Source organism: Electrona antarctica (assembly GCF_951216825.1).
Source record: "Electrona antarctica genome assembly, chromosome: 2".
NCBI lineage: Eukaryota > Metazoa > Chordata > Actinopteri > Myctophiformes > Myctophidae > Electrona > Electrona antarctica.
The window spans coordinates 8,777,523-8,800,235 of record NC_136807.1 but is presented as its reverse complement, the minus strand read 5'-3'; the positions used below and the strand labels follow the sequence as shown (position 1 = coordinate 8,800,235).

General features: G+C 43.3%; 1 protein-coding gene across 2 annotated transcripts in view; it reads right to left on the bottom strand.

The window, feature by feature from the left end:
* Positions 1 to 1,801: 1,801 nt before the first annotated feature.
* Positions 1,802 to 22,713, bottom strand: part of LOC306936275 (guanine nucleotide-binding protein G(I)/G(S)/G(T) subunit beta-1-like) — a 35,954-nt gene continuing 15,042 nt past the window's right edge. For both annotated transcript variants that reach the window (XM_079519763.1, XM_079519764.1), the window contains exons 6-11: positions 19,070 to 19,226; positions 17,134 to 17,200; positions 14,441 to 14,642; positions 11,902 to 12,118; positions 6,133 to 6,246; positions 1,802 to 2,325 (exon numbers count right to left, since the gene is read on the bottom strand). In XM_079519763.1, coding sequence (XP_079375889.1) covers positions 6,140 to 6,246; positions 11,902 to 12,118; positions 14,441 to 14,642; positions 17,134 to 17,200; positions 19,070 to 19,226 — 750 coding nt within the window. In that variant the 3' untranslated portion in view covers positions 1,802 to 2,325; positions 6,133 to 6,139. The remainder of the gene's footprint in view (positions 2,326 to 6,132; positions 6,247 to 11,901; positions 12,119 to 14,440; positions 14,643 to 17,133; positions 17,201 to 19,069; positions 19,227 to 22,713) is intronic.

Below are 22,713 nucleotides of genomic sequence, written 5' to 3'. Positions count from 1 at the left end.
GTACAATTACAGCACATTGTTTTGTACAGAATGTCGCAGAGAAGAAACAGAATGGAAAAAAAATGCCACTACTGCTAAAGAAAGAGCGTCTCTTATTTACGAGACAGAATATTCTGCCATTCAGGTGCTGCAAGTTTTTTTTCTTAATTGTATTTATTTATTAAAGGACTGAAAAAAACCCTGTTCGTTTATAAAATGCTTTTTTTTCTCTTCGTAAGTGGAATTTGTTTGCTACAGATGGAATGAAAATGTATTTGTTCCATTTGAGTTGGTGTATGCTTGTGTAAATGCATAATGTGTGTATGATTGCATGTACGTGTATACAATTCAAATGTTTATATGACATCTTAATTTGAGGAATCCCTCCCAAGTATGGGCCGAGTATCAAGTAACCGTTTATGTAGCTGTGTTTTCTTCTCGAGTGCATAGCTTTGACATTTCAATTGAATCATGTATGCACAGAGTAGCCCAAGAAAGGAAAAAGAGGGGGGAAAAAGAAGGAAAACCCGATATAAATACCATTGCAATGATATATTCAACAGGTCATTTTCTTAAAGAAAAACATCAAAAGGACTTAATCCCATATGCACCTTTAAGCAATTCTACAGCATGCGATTCTAAGAGTTAACCCACCCATGGCAGACAACCAAAAAAATATTTTTTTAACTTAAATGTTCTTTCAATATCATTATTTTCAATCATTGATTTATACAACATGTCATTCACAGAGCAGTTCACTGCATTTCCAAGCACAGAATAATGGGCACCTCTGTTGAAAACAGAGACCTCCGGAATGAAACCCGGGGCATCAAGTGGAGGTACTCCCTACCAAAAAACAAACAAAAAAAAGACGTGTGAATTCATCACATCAACGCTCCTAACCATCGTCAACAGAGAAGAAATTAAATAAAAAATAAAAAAGGAAAATGAAAGAAATTATGACCTGATGGGTTAATCTTCATTTAATTATTCTAAATCGTCATCAGACCAAAAAAAAAAAAAAAAAAAAAAAAAAAAAGGTGAAGGAATGGTTAAAATGTCTTGTTTTTCATTTTAAAAACGAGCATTCGTTATCATAAACAGCATGTGCTTGGTTAGTTAACTTCTTTAAACATTACTCTATATATGCAAAGTTAAACTTTTTGTGCAAACAACGATTTGTGGACTAGAGGGGGGGGGGGGGGGGGATGTGGCTGGGAGGGGGGGGGGGGGGGGGTGGGAACAAAACAAAACAACCCAGAAAGAGGATTTGGGGGATTAAATGTACATAAGGGCCTGACCCCCAAATGTGGCTCAAGGACTCCCTGGTGAATCTCAAAATTCTCTCCTCTTTTTTAGTCTCCAGTGGATAAAGCTGAATTTGAGGAAAGAAATAACACAACTCGCCTTTTTTCAAATTTGTTAAAGGTATATTCAGTGATTTGACTTAATCTAAATATCACTTGTTTTTTCTTTTTTTCTGGATAATCCTCCCTACTATAGAGTGTGCTGACCATATAAGGAGCTCCTCCCTGTCCCCAGTGAGCCCTTGGTGTCAAAAAACCCTAGTTTCAGTTTTGGTGGCGGGTGGCAAAGCCTTCATCCAATCAGGATGAGAGGGGCCTTCCTCCGATCATGATCGAGTGGGGGCGGGCCTTGGTGCACATGCTGTTGGCCTGTTGCATTTCCCCCCACTGTAGAGCGTGCATGTGCACATTTTGTTACCGGGGCGGACTGGGTGGTTTTCCAAATCACTCAAATCACTGAATGCTCCTTTAATCTACCAACAGAATCTTAAAAACAAAAAAAGAGGTGTGGTAAAGACTACGAGATATACAACAAAAGCTTTCCATCCCAATTTTTAAAATGCGACTTCACTGATCTAGTTCTCTGAGAAAAAATAAAGAAAAATGAAATACAAAAATAAATGTGGGCAAAAATCTATTGGGTTGGATCACCGACGTGTAAAAATAACCTTCGCTCAAAACAGAGTACTTGAGGATGTGTGACACATTTGCATGGCGGTGTTGACAGAGGTGGGGCTGAGAGGACAGGAGTGAGTGTTCATATTTTATTTACTATGATACCAGACGATGGTCCCAGGAGGAATGCTCTGTTCCATGTTCAAACCCACTGGATTCCTCTGTTTTTAAACTGAGTGAGTATAGACAATTGTGCTCTTTTAAATGACAAGGAGAGAATTTTTGCCAGTGGCCGGTTGTTTTTTTTCGGGGGTGTGGGGGTTGGAGTCAGTATCGTGGGTGTTTTGAGGAGATTGGATATGCAATAAAAATCGAACGTTGTGATGTCGGAATGGTCTTCCACTCAAAGAAGTCTGAACGCCACCTGGGGAAAAAAGAAAAAAGGAATTGGTATAAGATCTCTAAAACATAAATTACCAGGAGAAGTCATATATCAAGCAGGTGTTGCAAAAATCTAAGTAATGAGAAATGAAGATTCTATTCCCCGCAGCGGAGAAAAGGGTAAAGCCCAGTTTATGTGTTGTCAAAACATCTGCGTCACCAACCATGCCATACTAGGACAAAACATCTGCGTCACCATGCCATACTAGGACAAAACATCTGCGTCACCATGCCATACTAGGACAAAACATCTGCGTCACCATGCCATACTAGGACAAAACATCTGCGTCACCATGCCATACTAGGACAAAACATCTGCGTCACCATGCCATACTAGGACAAAACATCTGCGTCACCATGCCATACTAGGACAAAACATCTGCGTCACCAACCATGCCATACTAGGACAAAACATCTGCGTCACCAACCATGCCATACTAGGACAAAACATCTGCGTCACCATGCCATACTAGGACAAAACATCTGCGTCACCATGCCATACTAGGACAAAACATCTGCGTCACCATGCCATACTAGGACAAAACATCTGCGTCACCAACCATGCCATACTAGGACAAAACATCTGCGTCACCAACCATGCCATACTAGGACAAAACCTCTGCGTCACCATGCCATACTAGGACAAAACATCTGCGTCACCATGCCATACTAGGACAAAACATCTGCGTCACCATGCCATACTAGGACAAAACATCTGCGTCACCATGCCATACTAGGACAAAACATCTGCGTCACCAACCATGCCATACTAGGACAAAACATCTGCGTCACCATGCCATACTAGGACAAAACATCTGCGTCACCATGCCATACTAGGACAAAACATCTGCGTCACCATGCCATACTAGGACAAAACATCTGCGTCACCATGCCATACTAGGACAAAACATCTGCGTCACCATGCCATACTAGGACAAAACATCTGCGTCACCATGCCATACTAGGACAAAACATCTGCGTCACCATGCCATACTAGGACAAAACATCTGCGTCACCATGCCATACTAGGACAAAAGCTGTATTTTCAACTGGAAAGAGCATTGATAGGCTTGGTTTGAAATGAGTTGAAAATATGTTGTAGATGTTCTACAAAGTATAAATTAGCCTAAAGAAACCTTGAAAGATTACACTGGTTCAATGAAAACAAGTGTCCATGTTGTTGCACCCTTTCATCCACAAGATGGCAGCACAAGCCAGAACACAGGCTGGGCTCCATTTGGTGCACCTTGTCCTTAACAGTGGGTGGGTCGAGAACTACAGTAATTGTTATGGATCATGAGCTCATCCAAGAAAGGCTGGCCAAAATACAGTATATATCAAGTTCACCACTGTGTTACACATCGTCGCTGTTGGGCCTTTATATATCCATAGTTAACCCATTTTGACCTGGGAACGATTCTACAAATGTCTAAATCCTGACAGTTTTCTGAAAAAGCTATGTTTCTATGTCAGTGGTTCTTCGATTTTTCAAAAATAGCAGACCTACAAGCTCGTAGCACGCCACTCGGTGGCATGCTATGAGCTTGTAGATCTGCTATTTTTCAAAGCATAACATAATGCTAACACCAAAAGGGGTTCCCGCCCAAAATGGGTTAAATTAATACTCTGCAAGAGTGTCAAAAAGAGTCAAAATAGACTATCTACAAGCTCACAACAAGCTAGCGTTTGAAAAATGTGGAAAGCTAAAGTTAAAGTGGTTAAATATGTCTGTTTTTTTACATGACATGTATTGAGAGCTTGTGACTAAATAATAACTATACATTGGAGCCATTGGAACACAGGCTATTTTGTCCATTTCCTGAAAAGTAACAGTATTGGACAAACAAAAGAAATGTTGGCTGAGAAGTAACCCAAGCCTATATCTGTTGACAGAGATTGTTCTCGCAGCCATTTCACTATAGGAGGCGAGTAGCAGTGAGGCCACATGGTCTTAACCCATTTTGGGCGGGAACCCCTTTTGGTGTTAGCATTATGTTATGCTTTAGCTATTTTTAAAAAATTGAAGAACGACCGATAGCTATAGAAACATAGCTTTTTCAGAAAACTGTCCGCCTTCTTTATCCTCCAGACATGAAGATTTCTAAATGTTCTCTATTTCAATATATCCATCAACTAATAATCAGTGTTGTCAAAGTTACTCTAAATTAAATTACTTATTAGTTATTACTAGTTACTTTAAAAATAAAAGTTATATTATTACTTTACTTTTACTCCCTGCCAAAAGTAACTACTTACTTATTATGTTTTTTCATCTTTAATTAATTGCATCTTTTGTCCCCACAAGTCTTACTTTGCATTTTCAACATTAGCAGTTTTCTGCAGCCTACATTGTGAAATCCTCATTGTTAATTTAACTCTGAAAAGTGTACTCTATAGTGTACACAGCATGATGGGTCCACTTGGTTCCATTTGTACACTAAGGGCTGTATTTTGCGTGTCTTAAGTACCAGGTCTTATTACTTAACTTAAGACCTGGAGGCGTGATCAATGCCATTTGGCTATTCTGAGTGGCCAAAGAGCATTGACCACGCCTCCAGGTCTTAAGTTAAGTAATAAGACCTGGTACTTAAGACACGCAAAATACAGCCCTAAGACTTTTACTGTGTATGAATTCATAAATTACAGACTAAATGAAAACTACACCTGGGCTGAGTGTTACACTACCCAGTTTGTTCCGCGTTCCGGGCGGTTTAAGTGAGCATTGTTTCCGTATCCGCTCTAGAGCAGGGGTTCTCAACCCGTGGGTCGCGACCCCTCGGGGGGTCGCCAAATTATTTTAGGGGGTCCCCAAATTATTTTTAAAAAAAAAGTATTTTCACGATTTTTCAAAAATAGCAGACCTACAAGCTCGTAGCGCGCCACTTGGTGGCGCGCTATGAGCTTGTAGATCTGCTATTTTTAAATAGCTAAATTATAACAATGCTTAAAACACCAAAAGGGGTTCCCGCCCAAAATGGTTTAAGGTTATTGTAGCAGTCAATTTATATTGGGGGTCGGGAGGGGTGGCGGGGCGGGGGTCCCGAGACGTTGCCAAAGCATTTTCGGGGGTCCCCGGCCAAAAACGTTGAGAACCCCTGCTCTAGAGTCTAGATCGGATCAGCAGCCTGCAAAGCAACTCCATCCCAACCCAGTCTACCATTATAAATAAAACACTCAAACCCACAGGCTGGTGAAAATAGTAGTTTAACTAGTTTAACTAGTAACTAGTAAATTAAGTAAATATATTTTTTTACATTATTACTCATCATTAGAGAGATGACTTCTGCACACCCGGTTTAATTTCACAGCAGGTGCGTACAGGTCCTGGCAGAGCAGCAAACGTTTAGAGAAGGAGGAGAGACCCGCACACCGCCATTTGTACTCAAAATGTAAAAGTAACTAGTTACTTTACTGGTAAAAAGTAATATTACTGAAAGTAACTAGTTACTTAAAGGGGCATTCCACTCATTTTCAACATTTTACTATATCATTAATATACCTTAGTAGTAAAATGTTGAAAATGAGTGGTATTCCCCTTTAAGTTACTCGACAACACTGAGACTAATGCACCAAAATGTCTCTCTTGGTTTCTTTCCCCCTTAATATCTGTTATTCAGAAGTCTGATTTAAGCATATAAAAAAATTAATCATGGAACACGTGGTTAATTAAGGGAGTTTGAAAAATGTTGGTGATACTGAGAGATTGAACATGGTTACTGTAATTCTTAAGTCCTAGTGATTGATTGGCGGGTGAAAAGTTTGCGTGAGGAATGCAGAGAGTGGTGCTTACCTTCAGACTAGTTCCAGACTTTGAGGAAGCTGTCCCAGGACCCTGTTGCCACAGCCATGCCGTCTTCAGTCGTACCAATGCAGCTACAACGGTTGTCATGCCCAGCCAGGACACCTGCAGAGAGAGATAGAGTGAGAGAGCTGTCAGATGCATCTGGGCCACGACCCGTGCTCATAACACATTTAAAAACAGTTGCCGTTATCAGGTGAGATAATCTCGGGGGAAATTCAGTGTACTCAACGATCATCGAACATCAGTTTGGATGATGAGGACAAAAGATGTGGCGATTATATATATATATATGGATTTTGTGTGACATTACTTTTGGAGCAGAGCAGTGATTAGCTGGTAATAGACAGAAGGACAGACACGCAGACAGACGAACGGAGGCGAAAACATAGTCTCTGCCATGCTATCGCCTGACGCCTGTCGGAGACAATTAGGCTTATCCATACAGCCTTATCCATACAGCCTAAATGACTCATTCAGTCACCCATTCAGTTCAGACTGTTGCACATACCTAGAAGTACCACTATGCAGAACACCTCAAATAGGACGAAAGTGACAGCAGTGTTGTCACATCACAGCAACTGTCGTCTTATGTTATTTTATGCTTTTTTTTTGTACCTTATGAACTTTTTCAGTTCAGCTAAATGGATTATAGGATGAATGAATGAATTCATGACATAGCGGTGAAAGAAAGATGATTTTACATGCAATTATATGTCATCAGTTTCAGTTGAGTTTTACAGCGTACATTTCAGTGTTTGGTTTTTCTTTTCTTTTCTTTTAGTATCAATAGATTTAACCAATATTTATTATAGAATCAGAATACAAGTGTGCATATAATATACTATCTTGGCGTTCGGCTCTGCTGCAATTTTCTCCCTGCTCGGCACAACTAAACACCATCATTAAACATAAAGGGAGATAGATATACAATAACAATCCCCCATGGGGAACAGGAATAACAGAGCCCACCGGTGGTGCTGGGGTGGCGGTGGGAGCAAACGGTGCATAACAACAACCAGGAACCATATGCAGAGGAAGGAAGGAAGAATGCATGCAGTCTAGAGCCAAGTTCCAATACCCAAAATCTCGGCCACTCGCTCACTCACACTCGGTCACTCCAGCATGGCAAATTATGGTGAAATTGGTGAGCTGGCGAAATATGTTACCATCTTGTGGACTTCACACAACTTACATGGAGGTCTTTAAATACGTGGCCTGAATACCAGCTAGATTGAACTCTGTTAATAAACAAACTGCAACGATTTACATTCGGCACTGACATTATGCGACCTCCATGCTGGAGCGAGCGAGTGTGAGTGAGCGAGCGAGCGTCCGAGATTTTGGGTAATGGAATTTGGCTTAGGTGAGCTTAAATACCCGGCCTAATTGGTCAGCTGACTGCCACATCAGCGTATGACGTGTGGGTCTTGCAAACACTGTATACACCCATGTAGAAATACAGCATATTAACCCCTCGAATACATTAATGTCCCTTGAGCTCGAGTATACAGCACCTGACCTGAATTAACTTTGCAAGCTACGATGATGACATTTCTCTTTCGGTTTAAGTTAAACGCCAATAACCCTGGTCGGCAAGTTGGATCAGATACATCTGCAGATAATCGGATAATCTGGAAGCAGCCTGCCCTAGATGCGTCTCTCATCTGATCCACAACATACTATGCGGTCGATAGCTGTAAAGTATTCATGTTTTGAACGCAGGGGGCCCTTCCGCTCCTAGTGCAGGTGAGGCTGTGGGGAGGGGAGGCTGCAGCAGTCCCTCTACTGCACCCATTCTGCTGTGGGTAGGGGAGGCTGCAGCACTGCTGTGGGTAGGGGAGGGGAGGCTGCAGCAGTCCCTCTACTGCACCCATTCTGCTGTGGGTAGGTGAGGCTGCAGCAGTCCCTCTACTGCACCCATTCTGCTGTGGGTAGGGGAGGCTGCAGCAGTCCCTCTACTGCACCCATTCTGCTGTGGGTAGGGGAGGCTGCAGCAGTCCCTCTACTGCACCCATTCTGCTGTGGGTAGGGGAGGCTGCAGCAGTCCCTCTACTGCACCCATTCTGCTGTGGGTAGGGGAGGCTGCAGCACTGCTGTGGGTAGGGGAGGCTGCAGCACCGCTGTGGGTAGGGGAGGCTGCAGCACTGCTGTGGGTAGGGGAGGCTGCAGCACTGCTGTGGGTAGGGGAGGGGAGGCTGCAGCAGTCCTTCTACTGCACCCATTCTCGGTAGCAACGGTCCACCATCCCCCCTTTGACCGTGTGTCTTTGCGTGTGTGTGTGTGTGTGTGTGTGTGTGTGTGTGTGTGTGTGTGTGTGTGTGTGTGTGTGTGTGTGTGTGTGTGTGTGATATAATTAGCCTATTGGATAATGGGTGTGTGTGCGTGCTGAAGTACTGATTTATAAAAAGCAGTTGTCTTCCTAAATGGTGTGGGCTTGAGCACCATCTGCTCAAGACCAATGGTCTGTTCAAATATTACTTACACTTCTAGATCTATTTGTACAGCTCCATAAATATTTTACATGACCAAGCTTAACCAAGTGCTTCTCGGTGCTATACACTTCACTCTCTGGTCCTCACTAAACCTTCATTAACCCATTTTGATCTGAGAAAAATGTCTTTTCTGAAAAAGCTGTGTTTCTATGTCAGTTTCTACAAGCTCGTAGCGCACCACTCGTGGCGATTAAATTCCCCCGGTCCTCACTAAACCTTCACTAAATTCCCCTGGTCCTCACTAAACCTTCACTAAATTCCCCTGGTCCTCACTAAACCTTCATTAAATTCCCCTGGTCCTCACTAAACCTTCACTAAATTCCCCTGGTCCTCACTAAACCTTCACTAAATTCCCCTGGTCCTCACTAAACCTTCATTAAATTCCCCTGGTCCTCACTAAACCTTCACTAAATTCCCCAGGTCCTCACTAAACCTTCATTAAATTCCCCTGGTCCTCACTAAACCTTCACTAAATTCCCCCGGTCCTCACTAAATTCCCCTGGTCCTCACTAAACCTTCAATAAATTCCCCTGGTCCTCACTAAACCTTCACTAAATTCCCCTGGTCCTCACTAAACCTTCACTAAATTCCCCTGGTCCTCACAAAACCTTCACTAAATTCCCCCGGTCCTCACTAAATTCCCCTGGTCCTCACTAAACCTTCACTAAATTCCCCTGGTCCTCACTAAACCTTCACTAAATTCCCCTGGTCATCACTAAACCTTCATTAAATTTCCCTGGTCCTCACAAAACCTTCACTAAATTCCCCTGGTCCTCACTAAACCTTCACTAAATTCCCCTGGTCCTCACTAAACCTTCACTAAATTCCCCTGGTCCTCACTAAACCTTCACTAAATTCCCCTGGTCCTCACAAAACCTTAATTAAATTCCCCTGGTCCTCACTAAACCTTCACTAAATTCCCCTGGTCCTCACAAAACCTTCATTAAATTCCCCTGGTCCTCACTAAACCTTCCCTAAATTCCCCTGGTCCTCACTAAACCTTCATTAAATTCCCCTGGTACTCACTAAATTCCCCTGGTCCTCACTAAACCTTCACTAAATTCCCCTGGTCCTCACTAAACCTTCACTAAATTTCCCTGGTCCTCACTAAACCTTCACTAAATTCCCCTGATCCTCACAAAACCTTCACTAAATTCCCCTGGTCCTCACTAAACCTTCAATAAATTCCCCTGGTCCTCACTAAACCTTCACTAAATTCCCCTGGTCCTCACTAAACCTTCACTAAATTCCCCTGGTCCTCACAAAACCTTCACTAAATTCCCCCGGTCCTCACTAAATTCCCCTGGTCCTCACTAAACCTTCACTAAATTCCCCTGGTCCTCACTAAACCTTCACTAAATTCCCCTGGTCATCACTAAACCTTCATTAAATTTCCCTGGTCCTCACAAAACCTTCACTAAATTCCCCTGGTCCTCACTAAACCTCCACTAAATTCCCCTGGTCCTCACTAAACCTTCACTAAATTCCCCTGGTCCTCACTAAACCTTCACTAAATTCCCCTGGTCCTCACCTAACCTTCACTAAATTCCCCTGGTCATCACTAAACCTTCATTACATTTCCCTGGTCCTCACAAAACCTTCACTAAATTCCCCTGGTCCTCACTAAACCTTCACTAAATTCCCCTGGTCCTCACTAAACCTTCACTAAATTCCCCTGGTCCTCACTAAACCTTCACTAAATTCCCCTGGTCCTCACTAAACCTTCACTAAATTCCCCTGGTCCTCACAAAACCTTAATTAAATTCCCCTGGTCCTCACTAAACCTTCACTAAATTCCCCTGGTCCTCACAAAACCTTAATTAAATTCCCCTGGTCCTCACAAAACCTTCACTAAATTCCCCTGGTCCTCACAAAACCTTCACTAAATTCCCCTGGTCCTCACAAAACCTTCATTAAATTCCCCTGGTCCTCACTAAACCTTCACTAAATTCCCCTGGTCCTCACTAAACCTTCATTAAATTCCCCTGGTCCTCACTAAACCTTCACTAAATTCCCCTGGTCCTCACAAAACCTTCACTGAATTCCCCTGGTCCTCACAAAACCTTCACTAAATTCCCCTGGTCCTCACTAAACCTTCACTAAATTCCCCTGGTCCCCACTAAACCTTCACTAAATTCCCCTGGTCCTCACAAAACCTTCACTAAATTCCCCCGGTCCTCACTAAACCTTCACTAAATTCCCCTGGTCCTCACTAAACCTTCATTAAATTCCCCTGGTCCTCACTAAATTCCCCTGGTCCTCACTAAACCTTCATTAAATTCCCCTGGTCCTCACTAAATTCCCCTGGTCCTCACTAAACCTTCACTAAATTCCCCTGGTCCTCACAACCTTCACTACATTTCCCTGATCCTCACAAAACCTTCACTAAATTCCCCTGGTCCTCACTAAACCTTCACTAAATTTCCCTGGTCCTCACTAAACCTTCATTAAATTCCCCTGGTCCTCACAAAACCTTCATTAAATTCCCCTGGTCCTCACTAAACCTTCACTAAATTCCCCTGGTCCTCACTAAACCTTCACTAAATTCCCCCGGTCCTCACTAAATTCCCCTGGTCCTCACTAAACCTTCACTAAATTCCCCCGGTCCTCACTAAATTCCCCTGGTCCTCACTAAACCTTCACTAAATTCCCCTGGTCCTCACTAAACCTTCACTAAATTCCCCGGTCCTCACTAAACCTTCACTAAATTCCCCCGGTCCTCACTAAACCTTCACTAAATTCCCCTGGTCCTCACAAAACCTTCACTAAATTCCCCTGGTCCTCACAAAACCTTCACTAAATTCCCCTGGTCCTCACAAAACCTTCATTAAATTCCCCTGGTCCTCACTAAACCTTCACTAAATTCCCCTGGTCCTCACTAAACCTTCACTAAATTCCTCTGGTCCTCACAAAACCTTCACTAAATTCCCCTGGTCCTCACTAAACCTTCACTAAATTCCCCTGGTCCTCACTAAACCTTCACTAAATTCCCCTGGTCCTCACTAAACCTTCACTAAATTCCCCTGGTCCTAAATTTAAACCAGGTTTAGTATATCACAACAAAGTACATCCCACTGAACGTCCAGTTCTAAAACGACCCAAACACCAGGGCGCATATCATAAAAACACTATTCCATTCAAAGTATGACTCCCCAGTTCATGGGGCCCGTGGGCTTGTAACACAATTATCAGATGGTAAGCCACGTCCTACGGTGAAGAGTTCTGAAAACGTGTCCACCATCCCCCCTTCGACCCTGTGGCTCACCTGCAAGGTCGCCCTTGAGGACATCCCAGATATTGGCGTTGAAGTCGTCGTAGCCGGCCAACAGCAGGCGTCCGCTCTTGGAGAACGAGATGGAGGTGATGCCGGCGATGATTTTGCTATCGGAGAAGATCACCATCTCCTGGTCGGCACGCAGGTCAAACAGCCGGGCGGTGGCGTCGTCCGAGCCCGAGCAAAAAGCGTTGCCGTTGGGGAAGAACTGGAGAAGAGAGGTTGGGAGAATTTAATCCGGATCAGAGGTGTAATGGTGATATTTTTTAGTAGTGTATGAGAGTTTTAGACACACACTAGGGCTTTCACTTCTAGTGATTTTTACTAGTTGACTAGTTGTTTAACCCATTTTGACCTGAGATCAGATTCTTGAATAGTCGACTAGTTGCTTAAAGCCGCATGCACGCATGCACGCATGCACGCACGCACGCACGCACGCACGCACACACACACACACACTTAAAGTACAAACAAAAAAGTTTGCTTTAAGTTTGGAGAAATCTTTTCTTCTTCGATGGAGGAGGAGGCATTCTCATTGCATGCATTGCAAACAGAACACCACAGAAGCAACAGGCTACTGGAGCCATACTGCTGTGTTGCTTACACTGTGCATGAGAACGCTCATCAGGTAAACAGTTAAACCTGTTGTCATGCAAAGCATCCATTTGATTTTTGGTACTCGACACGTCATGAATCTAGTGGGGCGCGCTCTCCGCGTTACGTTAAGTAAACACTGGTGCGTTACTTCAGTGTTTCCCAACCTATGTGCCGCGGCACTTTAGTGTGCCGTTTGAAATGGCCAGGTGTGCCGTTAGATTTGAGTGAAAGTAACCCCCGTCCATTGTTGCGTCGTTGTTGTTGCTGCCCAACGTCCATTCAGTAAAACGACCCTCGGCCCTAGAAATGTTAATGCATTGCTAATGTATGGCTGACGACGGCACCGCCAGCCCCGCGCCGCCTGGGGGGCGGGGTGGTTACAACAACAACAACCACGACTAGCAACGCGGCGCCTACAAAGAAAGCGTGAGGAGTAGCCTACATGAAATTTGGCTTCACGTTTACTGGGGATACATCTAATCCGATTCCACTGTGCATCGTTTGTGGAGACAAGCTTGCAAACAGCGCTATGGTTCCCAGTAAGCTGCAGCAGCGTCCCCTTGAAACCAACCATGATCAACTCGCTACAAAAGGACAAATACGTTTTCGTGAGTTTGAAAGTTAAAAAGGAGAAAGACACAGCGAAGCAGGCAAGTGACTTGATACGCACTGCAGTACCACCGTGACCGAGGTTTATGAAAAAGCCTTGGAATAAAAAAAAATCACAGAGCTCATGACAAAGAATCTGCTTACGCGCATGGATAACCTGCACATATTTCGGACCAAAGTCGCCCTCTGGCGGCAGGCTGTGGACAAGGGAATCTGGGCAAGCTTGACATGTTTCCGTGCAGCTGGATAGTGGATACCCATGCAATCGTGATTTGTGTGGGGTCATTTCGGAGCATTTGAAAACTCACAGAAATGAAGATTAAGACCATTGTATTGTGGCCAAAGATTTTTGGATTTTTTTCTTTACAAATGTAAAGAAATGTAAGAAACTAAGAAAAAGAAACTGAGACAGTGTCTCTGTACTTTTCTTTGTCTTTAAAGTTACTAGACCTGTACGTGCCCGTCGGCTACCGGGGGGGGGGGGACATTTTCGATGACGTCCCACCGGGAAATAACATTGATTGTTGCGCAACAGACGCTCCCAGCCTGTGGAACGATGCGATCGGTTTTGATATCAATAATCTCCGTCCTTTTGATCAATCTCTGTCCTGAGCGCTGGGCGTTACTAATTGATAGGGTGGAGAACTTCGTCCTTGCCGCTCAGGGTGTTAACTGTCTGTCTGTGTCCCACATGGAGATCTCTGTATCTGCCTGTGTGTGAAGAGGGCAAACTGTCTGTCTGTGTCCCACATGGAGATCTCTGTATCTGCCTGTGTGTGAAGAGGACAAACTGTCTGTCTGTGTCCCACATGGAGATCTCTGTATCTGCCTGTGTGTGAAGAGGGCAAACTGTCTGACTGTGTCCCACATGGAGATCTCTGTATCTGCCTGTGTGTGAAGAGGGCAAACTGTCTGTCTGTGAAAAGTGGACTGGTTAGGTAGGCTAATCAATTGTCAGGTGTGGGGTTACCATGACAATCAATTGGCTGAGGCAGAGGCTGGAAATTGCACAGGTGAGGGGATTTAGGCTGATTAGGCCCACTGGCAGAGTCTGACCAGAGCCTTAGGCCGGCCTAGTGGCTGATGCAGTAAGTTGTCCATCTCTGTTCCCTGGAGTGTGCAGTCCCTTCCTTGGAAGGTTTTTCTCTTTTTGATATATATATCCCCATAAAACACAATTTGAATTAAGTTTAGAAAAACATCTCTGGAAAAATAAAAATTGTCAAGAAACTTGTGCTGTGAATGACAATGCAATACGGTGTGCACGTGTCTATACACATGGCGAGTGGAAGCTAGTGACAAAAAGGTTGTAAAGGAGACTTACTCCAATGGCGTTGATGTCCGACTCATGGCCGGTGAAGGTCTGACAGCACACTCCTTCTCTGGCGTCCCACAGCTTGCAGCTCATGTCGCACGATGCCGACACAAAGCAGTTGTTGTCGGACCCTATGGCCAGGCTCATGACGTCACCCATGTGGCCGGCGAATGTGGTCACCTGAAGGCCGGTCTCAATGTCCCACAGAGCACTGCGGCGGGGGGGGGGGATTGGGGACACCATCAGTGATATGGTTGAATGGTAGTAACTAACAGCTGTTACCAGGGGGTCATCCCTATGTTCCCCAGGTTCTATGTTCCCCACTCACCCGGCCCCCCAAAAAAGGTTCTATGTTCCCCTCTTAACCAAAAAGAGGTTCTATGTTCCCCACTCGAAAAAGGTTCTATGTTCCCCGCTTAACCAAAAAGAGGTTCTATGTTCCCCACTCGAAAAAGGTTCTATGTTCCCCACATAACTAAGAAAAGGTTCTATAAAAGGTTCTATGTTCCCCACATAACTAAGAAAAGGTTCTATAAAAGGTTCTATGTTCCCCACATAACTAAGAAAAGGTTCTATAAAAGGTTCTATGTTCCCCACATAACTAAGAAAAGGTTCTATAAAAGGTTCTATGTTCCCCACATAACTAAGAAAAGGTTCTATAAAAGGTTCTATGTTCCCCACTCAACCATGGAGGCTGTGGACAGTTCAGAAGTTAACATGTTATTATGAAAAAAAGGGAAAGGGGGGGGGGGGGGGGCTGACAATGATGTCAGTGGTGGAAAGTAACCAACTACATTTAGGTAAGTACTGTACAAGTACAATTTTGAGCCATTTGTATTTCATTTGTGTACCGGTATTTACTTCCTGTACTTTTGCTACTACAGTACCTCCACTACATCTCAGAGGCAGATGTTGTACTTTTACTACTACAGTACCTCCACTACATCTCAGAGGCAGATGTTGTACTTTTACTCCACTAGGTTTATTTGAAAATGTACTAGTTACCTTGTAGATTTTCATTATTTTGACAAAACATACAGTAACCACTTTAGCCCACATTTCGGCCATTTGAAAATAGCCGATCTACAAGCTCACAATGTGTCGCTATGCAACGCATTGTGATCTTGTAGATCTGCTATTTGAAATAAATGTCGAAATGGGACATTCTGCATAATAAGTACTTTTACTTTTGGTACTTGAAGTGTATTTTGATGAATACCTTTTGTTTTGAATTACGGACTTTTACTTATTTCTATATTGCAGTATTGATACTTTTACATAAGTAAAGAAATGTAGTTCTTTAACTAAATGATGGAGTTGGTAACCAAATGGAGCCTTGTAGATCTTTAACTCTTGAGAGCGCAATATGAAGCCAAATGGACCCGCATGGGTCCATTTGGCTTCATTTTACGCTCTCAAGACTTAGAAATGTATTAATTCACCCGATCCCCAAGAAATCAAGCCATAGTATGGGCTCCAATCAGCAAGCATCCATTCCATACGAATGGTGATAGTTGGATCCAATGGCCCCAACCAGTTGGGTGGGTTGGGGGAAATCAGCCTTTTCTTTGGGTGATTCAATGTTAAGATGTATCTAGGCTATCATATATTTATCATCTATCATTTATCATTTATCATTTGATTGACGATTTCTCTCCTAATGGTACCACATTCAATACAGCATGGAAATGTGGACAAAAATCGTATCCAACGATAACAAAATAATCTAGGTTTTGTGTCTGAGAGGCTAAATGTCATCAAATGGTGCTCCGTGGCTCAATAAATAATGGGCCTTGATATGAAAAGGGTTGAAAACCACTGCAGTACAATGTGTGGCACCAAGAGACTGGGCTCACATGTATACTTTCTGACTGGTTATCTGAGTGATTAGGTTTACTTTGTTTTGTAGGTTAACCCATTTTGACCTGAGATCAGATTCTAAAAATGTCTTCTACATCCTGACAGTTTTCTGAAAAAGCTACGTTTCTATGTCAGTCGTTCTTCGATTTTTCAAAAATAGCAGACCTACAAGCTCGTAGCGCGCCACTCGGTGGCGCGCTATGAGCTTGTAGATCTGCTATTTTTCAATAGCTAAAGCATAACATGATGCTAACACCAAAAGGGGTTCCCGCACAAAATGTATTAATGGGTGTTGTAATTTTGTTGTAGAATATTATTGGTATATATTCCTTTTCTGTACTTGGATTGGTTTCTTTTTCAACTGAATGTTACGGTATTCTTAGTAAAATCTCCTGTGGACAGGTGGTGAAAATTAGCAATTGTGCCAACACACTGCATCATTGTACAACCAGCAGGTCTTTGTGAAAAGCCATAACAGAGATAAGTGCATTTTTGGCTACGCTCATTAAAGTTTAATATGGATTCCATCTTTATAATGGGTGGTTTCTGACTAATACGATAACCACTAATTGCTACAGGTTGCATTCAAATGTGTCCTAAAAGCATCCGTTTTCAAAGGCATACCTAAATGAAAAACAAAAACTAAATGCAAAAATTACAAGCTGATGCTAATAATGTGTCCTATACTGGTCTCATAATTTGAGCGCTTTGGATATTTATTATTATTTTGTATATCTTTGGGGACAAACTATAGGAATTCACACAAACAAAAAAAGGTGGAAATGTGAAGTGCCAGCAGCAGTATCATCCTCAGCAGTGTGGGTGCAGTGCTCTCTACTCACCAGCTGGTGTCTCCAGAGGTAGTGAGGATTTTGGTGTCATCAATAAAGCGAGCGCAGGACAGGTAACCTGATGGTAATGAGTTGAAGACGGGTCACTCGATGGGTAGTTTCGCGTAGCCAGACAACTATTCCACAATCTCCCAATGCTATATAGAGACTGGAACTACACCTCCCGAAATCCAAGTAAGGAAGCTGCCATTTCCGTTCACGAAAATATATTTTAAAATATCTTTAGGCTACATTTATTTATTTTTATTTCCTTTTCTTCTAAGCAACAAGCTATATATTCTTAGATGTTTTCTATTTATATTAGGATAAATTTGCGTGACTGTAAAGACGAAACGGAAGTGGGGAGGAGGCTCCACTTCCACTTTATATTTTACTCATGATAGCTTTTCCATCGCTCCAGACTGTATGACGGAAGCATTTGGAAATTGCGAGAGGCAACAGTCTGGCAACGCGAGACTAGGCTACTCAATGGGCTATATGCAGACAGAATAACTCTTCCTACTTCCGGGCCATTTTCTTACTTCCTTCACAAGTGTTACCGATGATACTAATTCATTAAGGCTCTGTTCCATTTAGTGTGCAGTGGTTCTCAAACTTTTTTAAATTTCAAGGACCCCCATAACTCTGAGAGTTACACACCCGTACGGGGCCATTTGAAACTCACTCAAGGACACTTTGCAGAGAGTTTCCAGTGAGCCAACACGCACAATAACAGCACCAGGAAGCTGTTTGACCAGAATGGAACAGAGCCTTCATTAGAGAGTATGCGCATGCTTAAAGTGAATGGCACATCGAGTGGCAAATCGAGTGGCAAAGCAACAGGAAAAGTGAGTTTAACATTGTTTAATGTTGTTTAATGCAATCAGATAGGACTTTTCTGTTTGGTGTATGGGCTACTGTCAAGGCCAGAAAGTAGTTTTTTGCCACTCATTAGGCATTCCTGCATAACTTCCGGGTTTGATGATGATGTCACGCGCATACCCTCTATTGGAATCATCGGCAACACCTGTGAAGGAAGTAGGGTAGTGGCCCAAGTTCTTTCCAAAATGGCGTGCATGCATAGAGCCCATTGGGAGGTGCTGATAAACACGGTACAGCAAAAATAAGGCTGTGGTTTTATTTTTTTAAGGACAAGGCTTAAGGCTTCAGTTGAGAACAGCAAGGGAAACCTGGTACTCTGATTGGAGCTTGCGTGTGTTAGCGTACAATTTCCAATTTAGTAGAACTGAGAAAACTGCACCTTTCTTCGTCCTTTTTTTCTTTCCAAACTTGACTACGGTAGCGGTGGTCTCAAAAACATAAGGGAAACTTTGACAGGAAAAGACTCGCTCACCGTATAGAAAATAGAAGTAAAACTCCTTAAACGGAGACTTTATTTTATAATGCTCATAAAGTGCTCTGTGCTCAAAGTGCAATTAAAAAGCAAACGTTTCGGTCCTAGGACCTCCTAGGACATATAGCACTGACGAAGGTCCTAGGACCGAAACGTTTGCTTTTTAATTGCACTTTGAGCACAGAGCACTTTATGAGCATGATAAAATAAAGAAAAAATATTTTCCTAAGTCTCAGTTTAAGGTGGTTTACTTCTATTTTCACTCGGTGAGCGAGTCTTTTCCTGTCAAAGTTTCAATTTAGTAGAACAACACAATGTAATACATCAAGCACATAGAAATAAGAACCTAATATCTGTCTAATAACAGTGAAGCTATGAGTATACATTATAGAGTTATATGTCTACATAAAATGCTATCTAAATTGCATACGTTTAGTCTTTGCATACGTGCCTGTAAGGTCGTCGAGGCTAGTGCAAGACTGCTACGCAGCTACAGCCAAGTGCTACGGGCTAAGATGGGAGTCTGAAGAGGTGAGTTTTCAGACTATACAAAAGCACATCTTGGTACATCTTAGCTGGGCCCGCCCCGCTCACCTGAATGTCCCTCCAACTCGCGGGTGACGCGCACCGCCGCCGCCCTCAGGTTGTAGATGGAGCAGAGGTTGTCCAGCCCTCCGCAAGCCACGAAGTTGCCGGAGGGTGAGTAGGCGCACGTCATTACCCAGGATGATTTGAGGGGGATGGCGTGCATCTGGAGGAATGGAATATTATTTAAACATGGTACAAATCCTAAATCCTTCAATTCAACTAGTGTGTGTTTTTGACAGCAAATTTTAATTTAGTTTTAGTCATAGTCTCTGGAATAAAATTCCCACTTAGTTTTTAGTCACATTTTAGTCATCTGAAATATTTTAGGGTTTAGTGATTTTAGTTGACTAAATCTACAATTTATTGACGTAATTGACGTAATGAATCAAAATATCCCTCATTACCCTTGACGTAAATGACGTAATTGCTTTATTCCCTATAATCGGGGGCTTAATGTAGCAAACTTTAGCTTGTTTGGCTTGTTCGGCCGATGTAATCTACCTAAAACCGGCCAAAATCCTCGCGTGCACACTCTCGCTCGCACGCACGCGTGCGGTATTTATGTGCATCGCTGCGTAAAATGCAATATTTGGGGCTTGATTAGAGCTTAATTTGACTTAGTTATTAAAATAAACGATGATAGCTTAGCATCCCGGACATCTGACTGTGTAACACGGCTAGCGGATGTTGTGATCAGCTGACCGGAAATTACCTCGCCAGATTCCCTCTATTCGGTCAAAATCGGCATAATGGTGAAGTTACCGCCACCATCAGGACTCAGTGTCTAATACTATAGGATTACCGTGTTAGAATGAGATATAGTGTGTATGTCAAAGATTTTTCTATTGGCATTAAAATGATGAATTAAACATATGAATAGTGCAGGTAGAAGGCACAATCCACTGTTAATTAAACATATGAATAGTGCAGGTAGAAGGCACAATCCACTGTTAATTAAACATGTGAATAGTGCAGGTAGAAGGCACAATCCACTGTTAATTAAACATGAATAGTGCAGGTAGAAGGCACAATCCACTGTTAATTAAACATATGAATAGTGCAGGTAGAAGGCACAATCCACTGTTAATTAAACATATGAATAGTGCAGGTAGAAGGCACAATCCACTGTTAATTAAACATATGAATAGTGCAGGTAGAAGGCACAATCCACTGTTAATTAAACATGTGAATAGTGCAGGTAGAAGGCACAATCCACTGTTAATTAAACATATGAATAGTGCAGGTAGAAGGCACAATCCACTGTTAATTAAACATATGAATAGTGCAGGTAGAAGGCACAATCCACTGTTAATTAAACATATGAATAGTGCAGGTAGAAGGCACAATCCACTGTTAATTAAACATATGAATAGTGCAGGTAGAAGGCACAATCCACTGTTAATTAAACATATGAATAGTGCAGGTAGAAGGCTCAATCCACTGTTAATTAAACATATGAATAGTGCAGGTAGAAGGCACAATCCACTGTTAATTAAACATATGAATAGTGCAGGTAGAAGGCTCAATCCACTGTTAATTAAACATATGAATAGTGCAGGTAGAAGGCTCAATCCACTGTTAATTAAACATATGAATAGTGCAGGTAGAAGGCACAATCCACTGTTAATTAAACATATGAATAGTGCAGGTAGAAGGCACAATCCACTGTTAATTAGGGTGGCCATAAGAGGGTTAATGGTGTCGTAATGGCCGATTTTATACTTGGTTGCATTCTGAAAATGGCCGATCTACAAGCTCACAGTGCGTTGCAGCGCAATGAACACTGTCTGGAACTTGCAATTCTTTTTTATTTTTTTATTTTATTAGGTCGACTTTTTGGTCGTTAGACATTCATCAGGACAGACATTGTGAAACTGTGTAAAAATGGACCCTGGGTAGTTGGTCCAAAGACAAAAATAGGATAGCTCTGCTGTCTGGAAGAAAAACCACCTCCAATGGATTTAGGAGGTTTTCACCCAAAGCACTTTTTAATACTTTCCATTGGTTTAATTTTTTTTAACCAACACACAGATGTAAAGGGTGTTCAATAGCATTGATTTATGAAAAAAAGAAAAAGAAAAAAAGGAAAAAACCTCAAAAATGGAATTGGGTGGTTTCTTCCGGACAGCAACGATTATGCAATGAGAGCCTAGAACTCTAGATAGAACATGTATACATTTCAAGTAGAGATGTCCCGATACTGTATCGGTATCGGGAAAAGTATCGGATCGGCCCTTATTTGTCATATCGGGTCATATCGGTATCGGTGAAAATGCCAGTCTAACCACAGATCCGACACAGGGGTAAGGGGTTGACACTATGGCAGGTAAATAAAATGTTGGGAAATGTGGAATTTGCTTTGGAGTTGCCCAAACTGCAAGTGCACATTTGAGTGAGGAGTCTGCTATAAACACAACACGAGATATATAGCTAGATAGCTATAAACACAACCTGAAATCACGACACTGGTATCGGTATTCAGTATCGGTATTCGGTATAGGTATCGGCTAACACAGAAATTGAGGTATCAGGATCGGATCGGAAGCGAAAAAAGTGTATCGGGGCATCCCTAATTTCAAGTACACAGTAAAGGGCCCACCAAGCCCACCAAGCCCACCAAACCCACCAAGCCCACCAAACCCACCAAGCCCACCAAACCCACCAAGCCCACCAAACCCACCAAGCCAACCAAACCCACCAAACCCACCAAACCCACCAAGCCCACCAAACCCACCAAGCCCACCAAGCCCACCAAACCCACCAAACCTACCAAGCCCACCAAACCCACCAAGCCCACCAAACCCACCAAACCCACCAAACCCACCAAGCCCACCAAGCCCACCAAACCCACCAAACCCACCAAACCTACCAAACCCACCAAGCCCACCAAGCCCACCAAACCCACCAAACCCACCAAACCCACCAAGCCTACCAAACCCACCAAACCCACCAAACCTACCAAGCCCACCAAGCCCACCAAACCCACCAAACCCACCAAGCCCACCAAGCCCACCAAACCCACCAAGCCCACCAAACCTACCAAGCCCACCAAACCCACCAAGCCCACCAAACCTACCAAATCCACCAAGCCCACCAAGCCCACCAAGCCCACCAAACCTACCAAGCCCACCAAACCCACCAAGCCCACCAAACCCACCAAACCCACCAAACCCACCAAGCCCACCAAACCTACCAAGCCCACCAAACCCACCAAGCCCACCAAACCTACCAAGCCCACCAAACCCACCAAGCCCACCAAACCCACCAAACCCACCAAGCCCACCAAACCCACCAAGCCCACCAAGCCCACCAAACCCACCAAGCCCACCAAACCTACCAAGCCCACCAAACCCACCAAGCCCACCAAACCTACCAAATCCACCAAGCCCACCAAGCCCACCAAGCCCACCAAGCCCACCAAACCCACCAAACCTACCAAGCCCACCAAACCCACCAAACCCACCAAACCCACCAAACCCACCAAGCCCACCAAGCCCACCAAACCCACCAAACCCACCAAACCTACCAAACCCACCAAGCCCACCAAGCCCACCAAACCCACCAAGCCCACCAAGCCCACCAAGCCCACCAAGCCCACCAAGCCACCAAGCCCACCAAACCCACCAAACCCACCAAACCCACCAAACCCA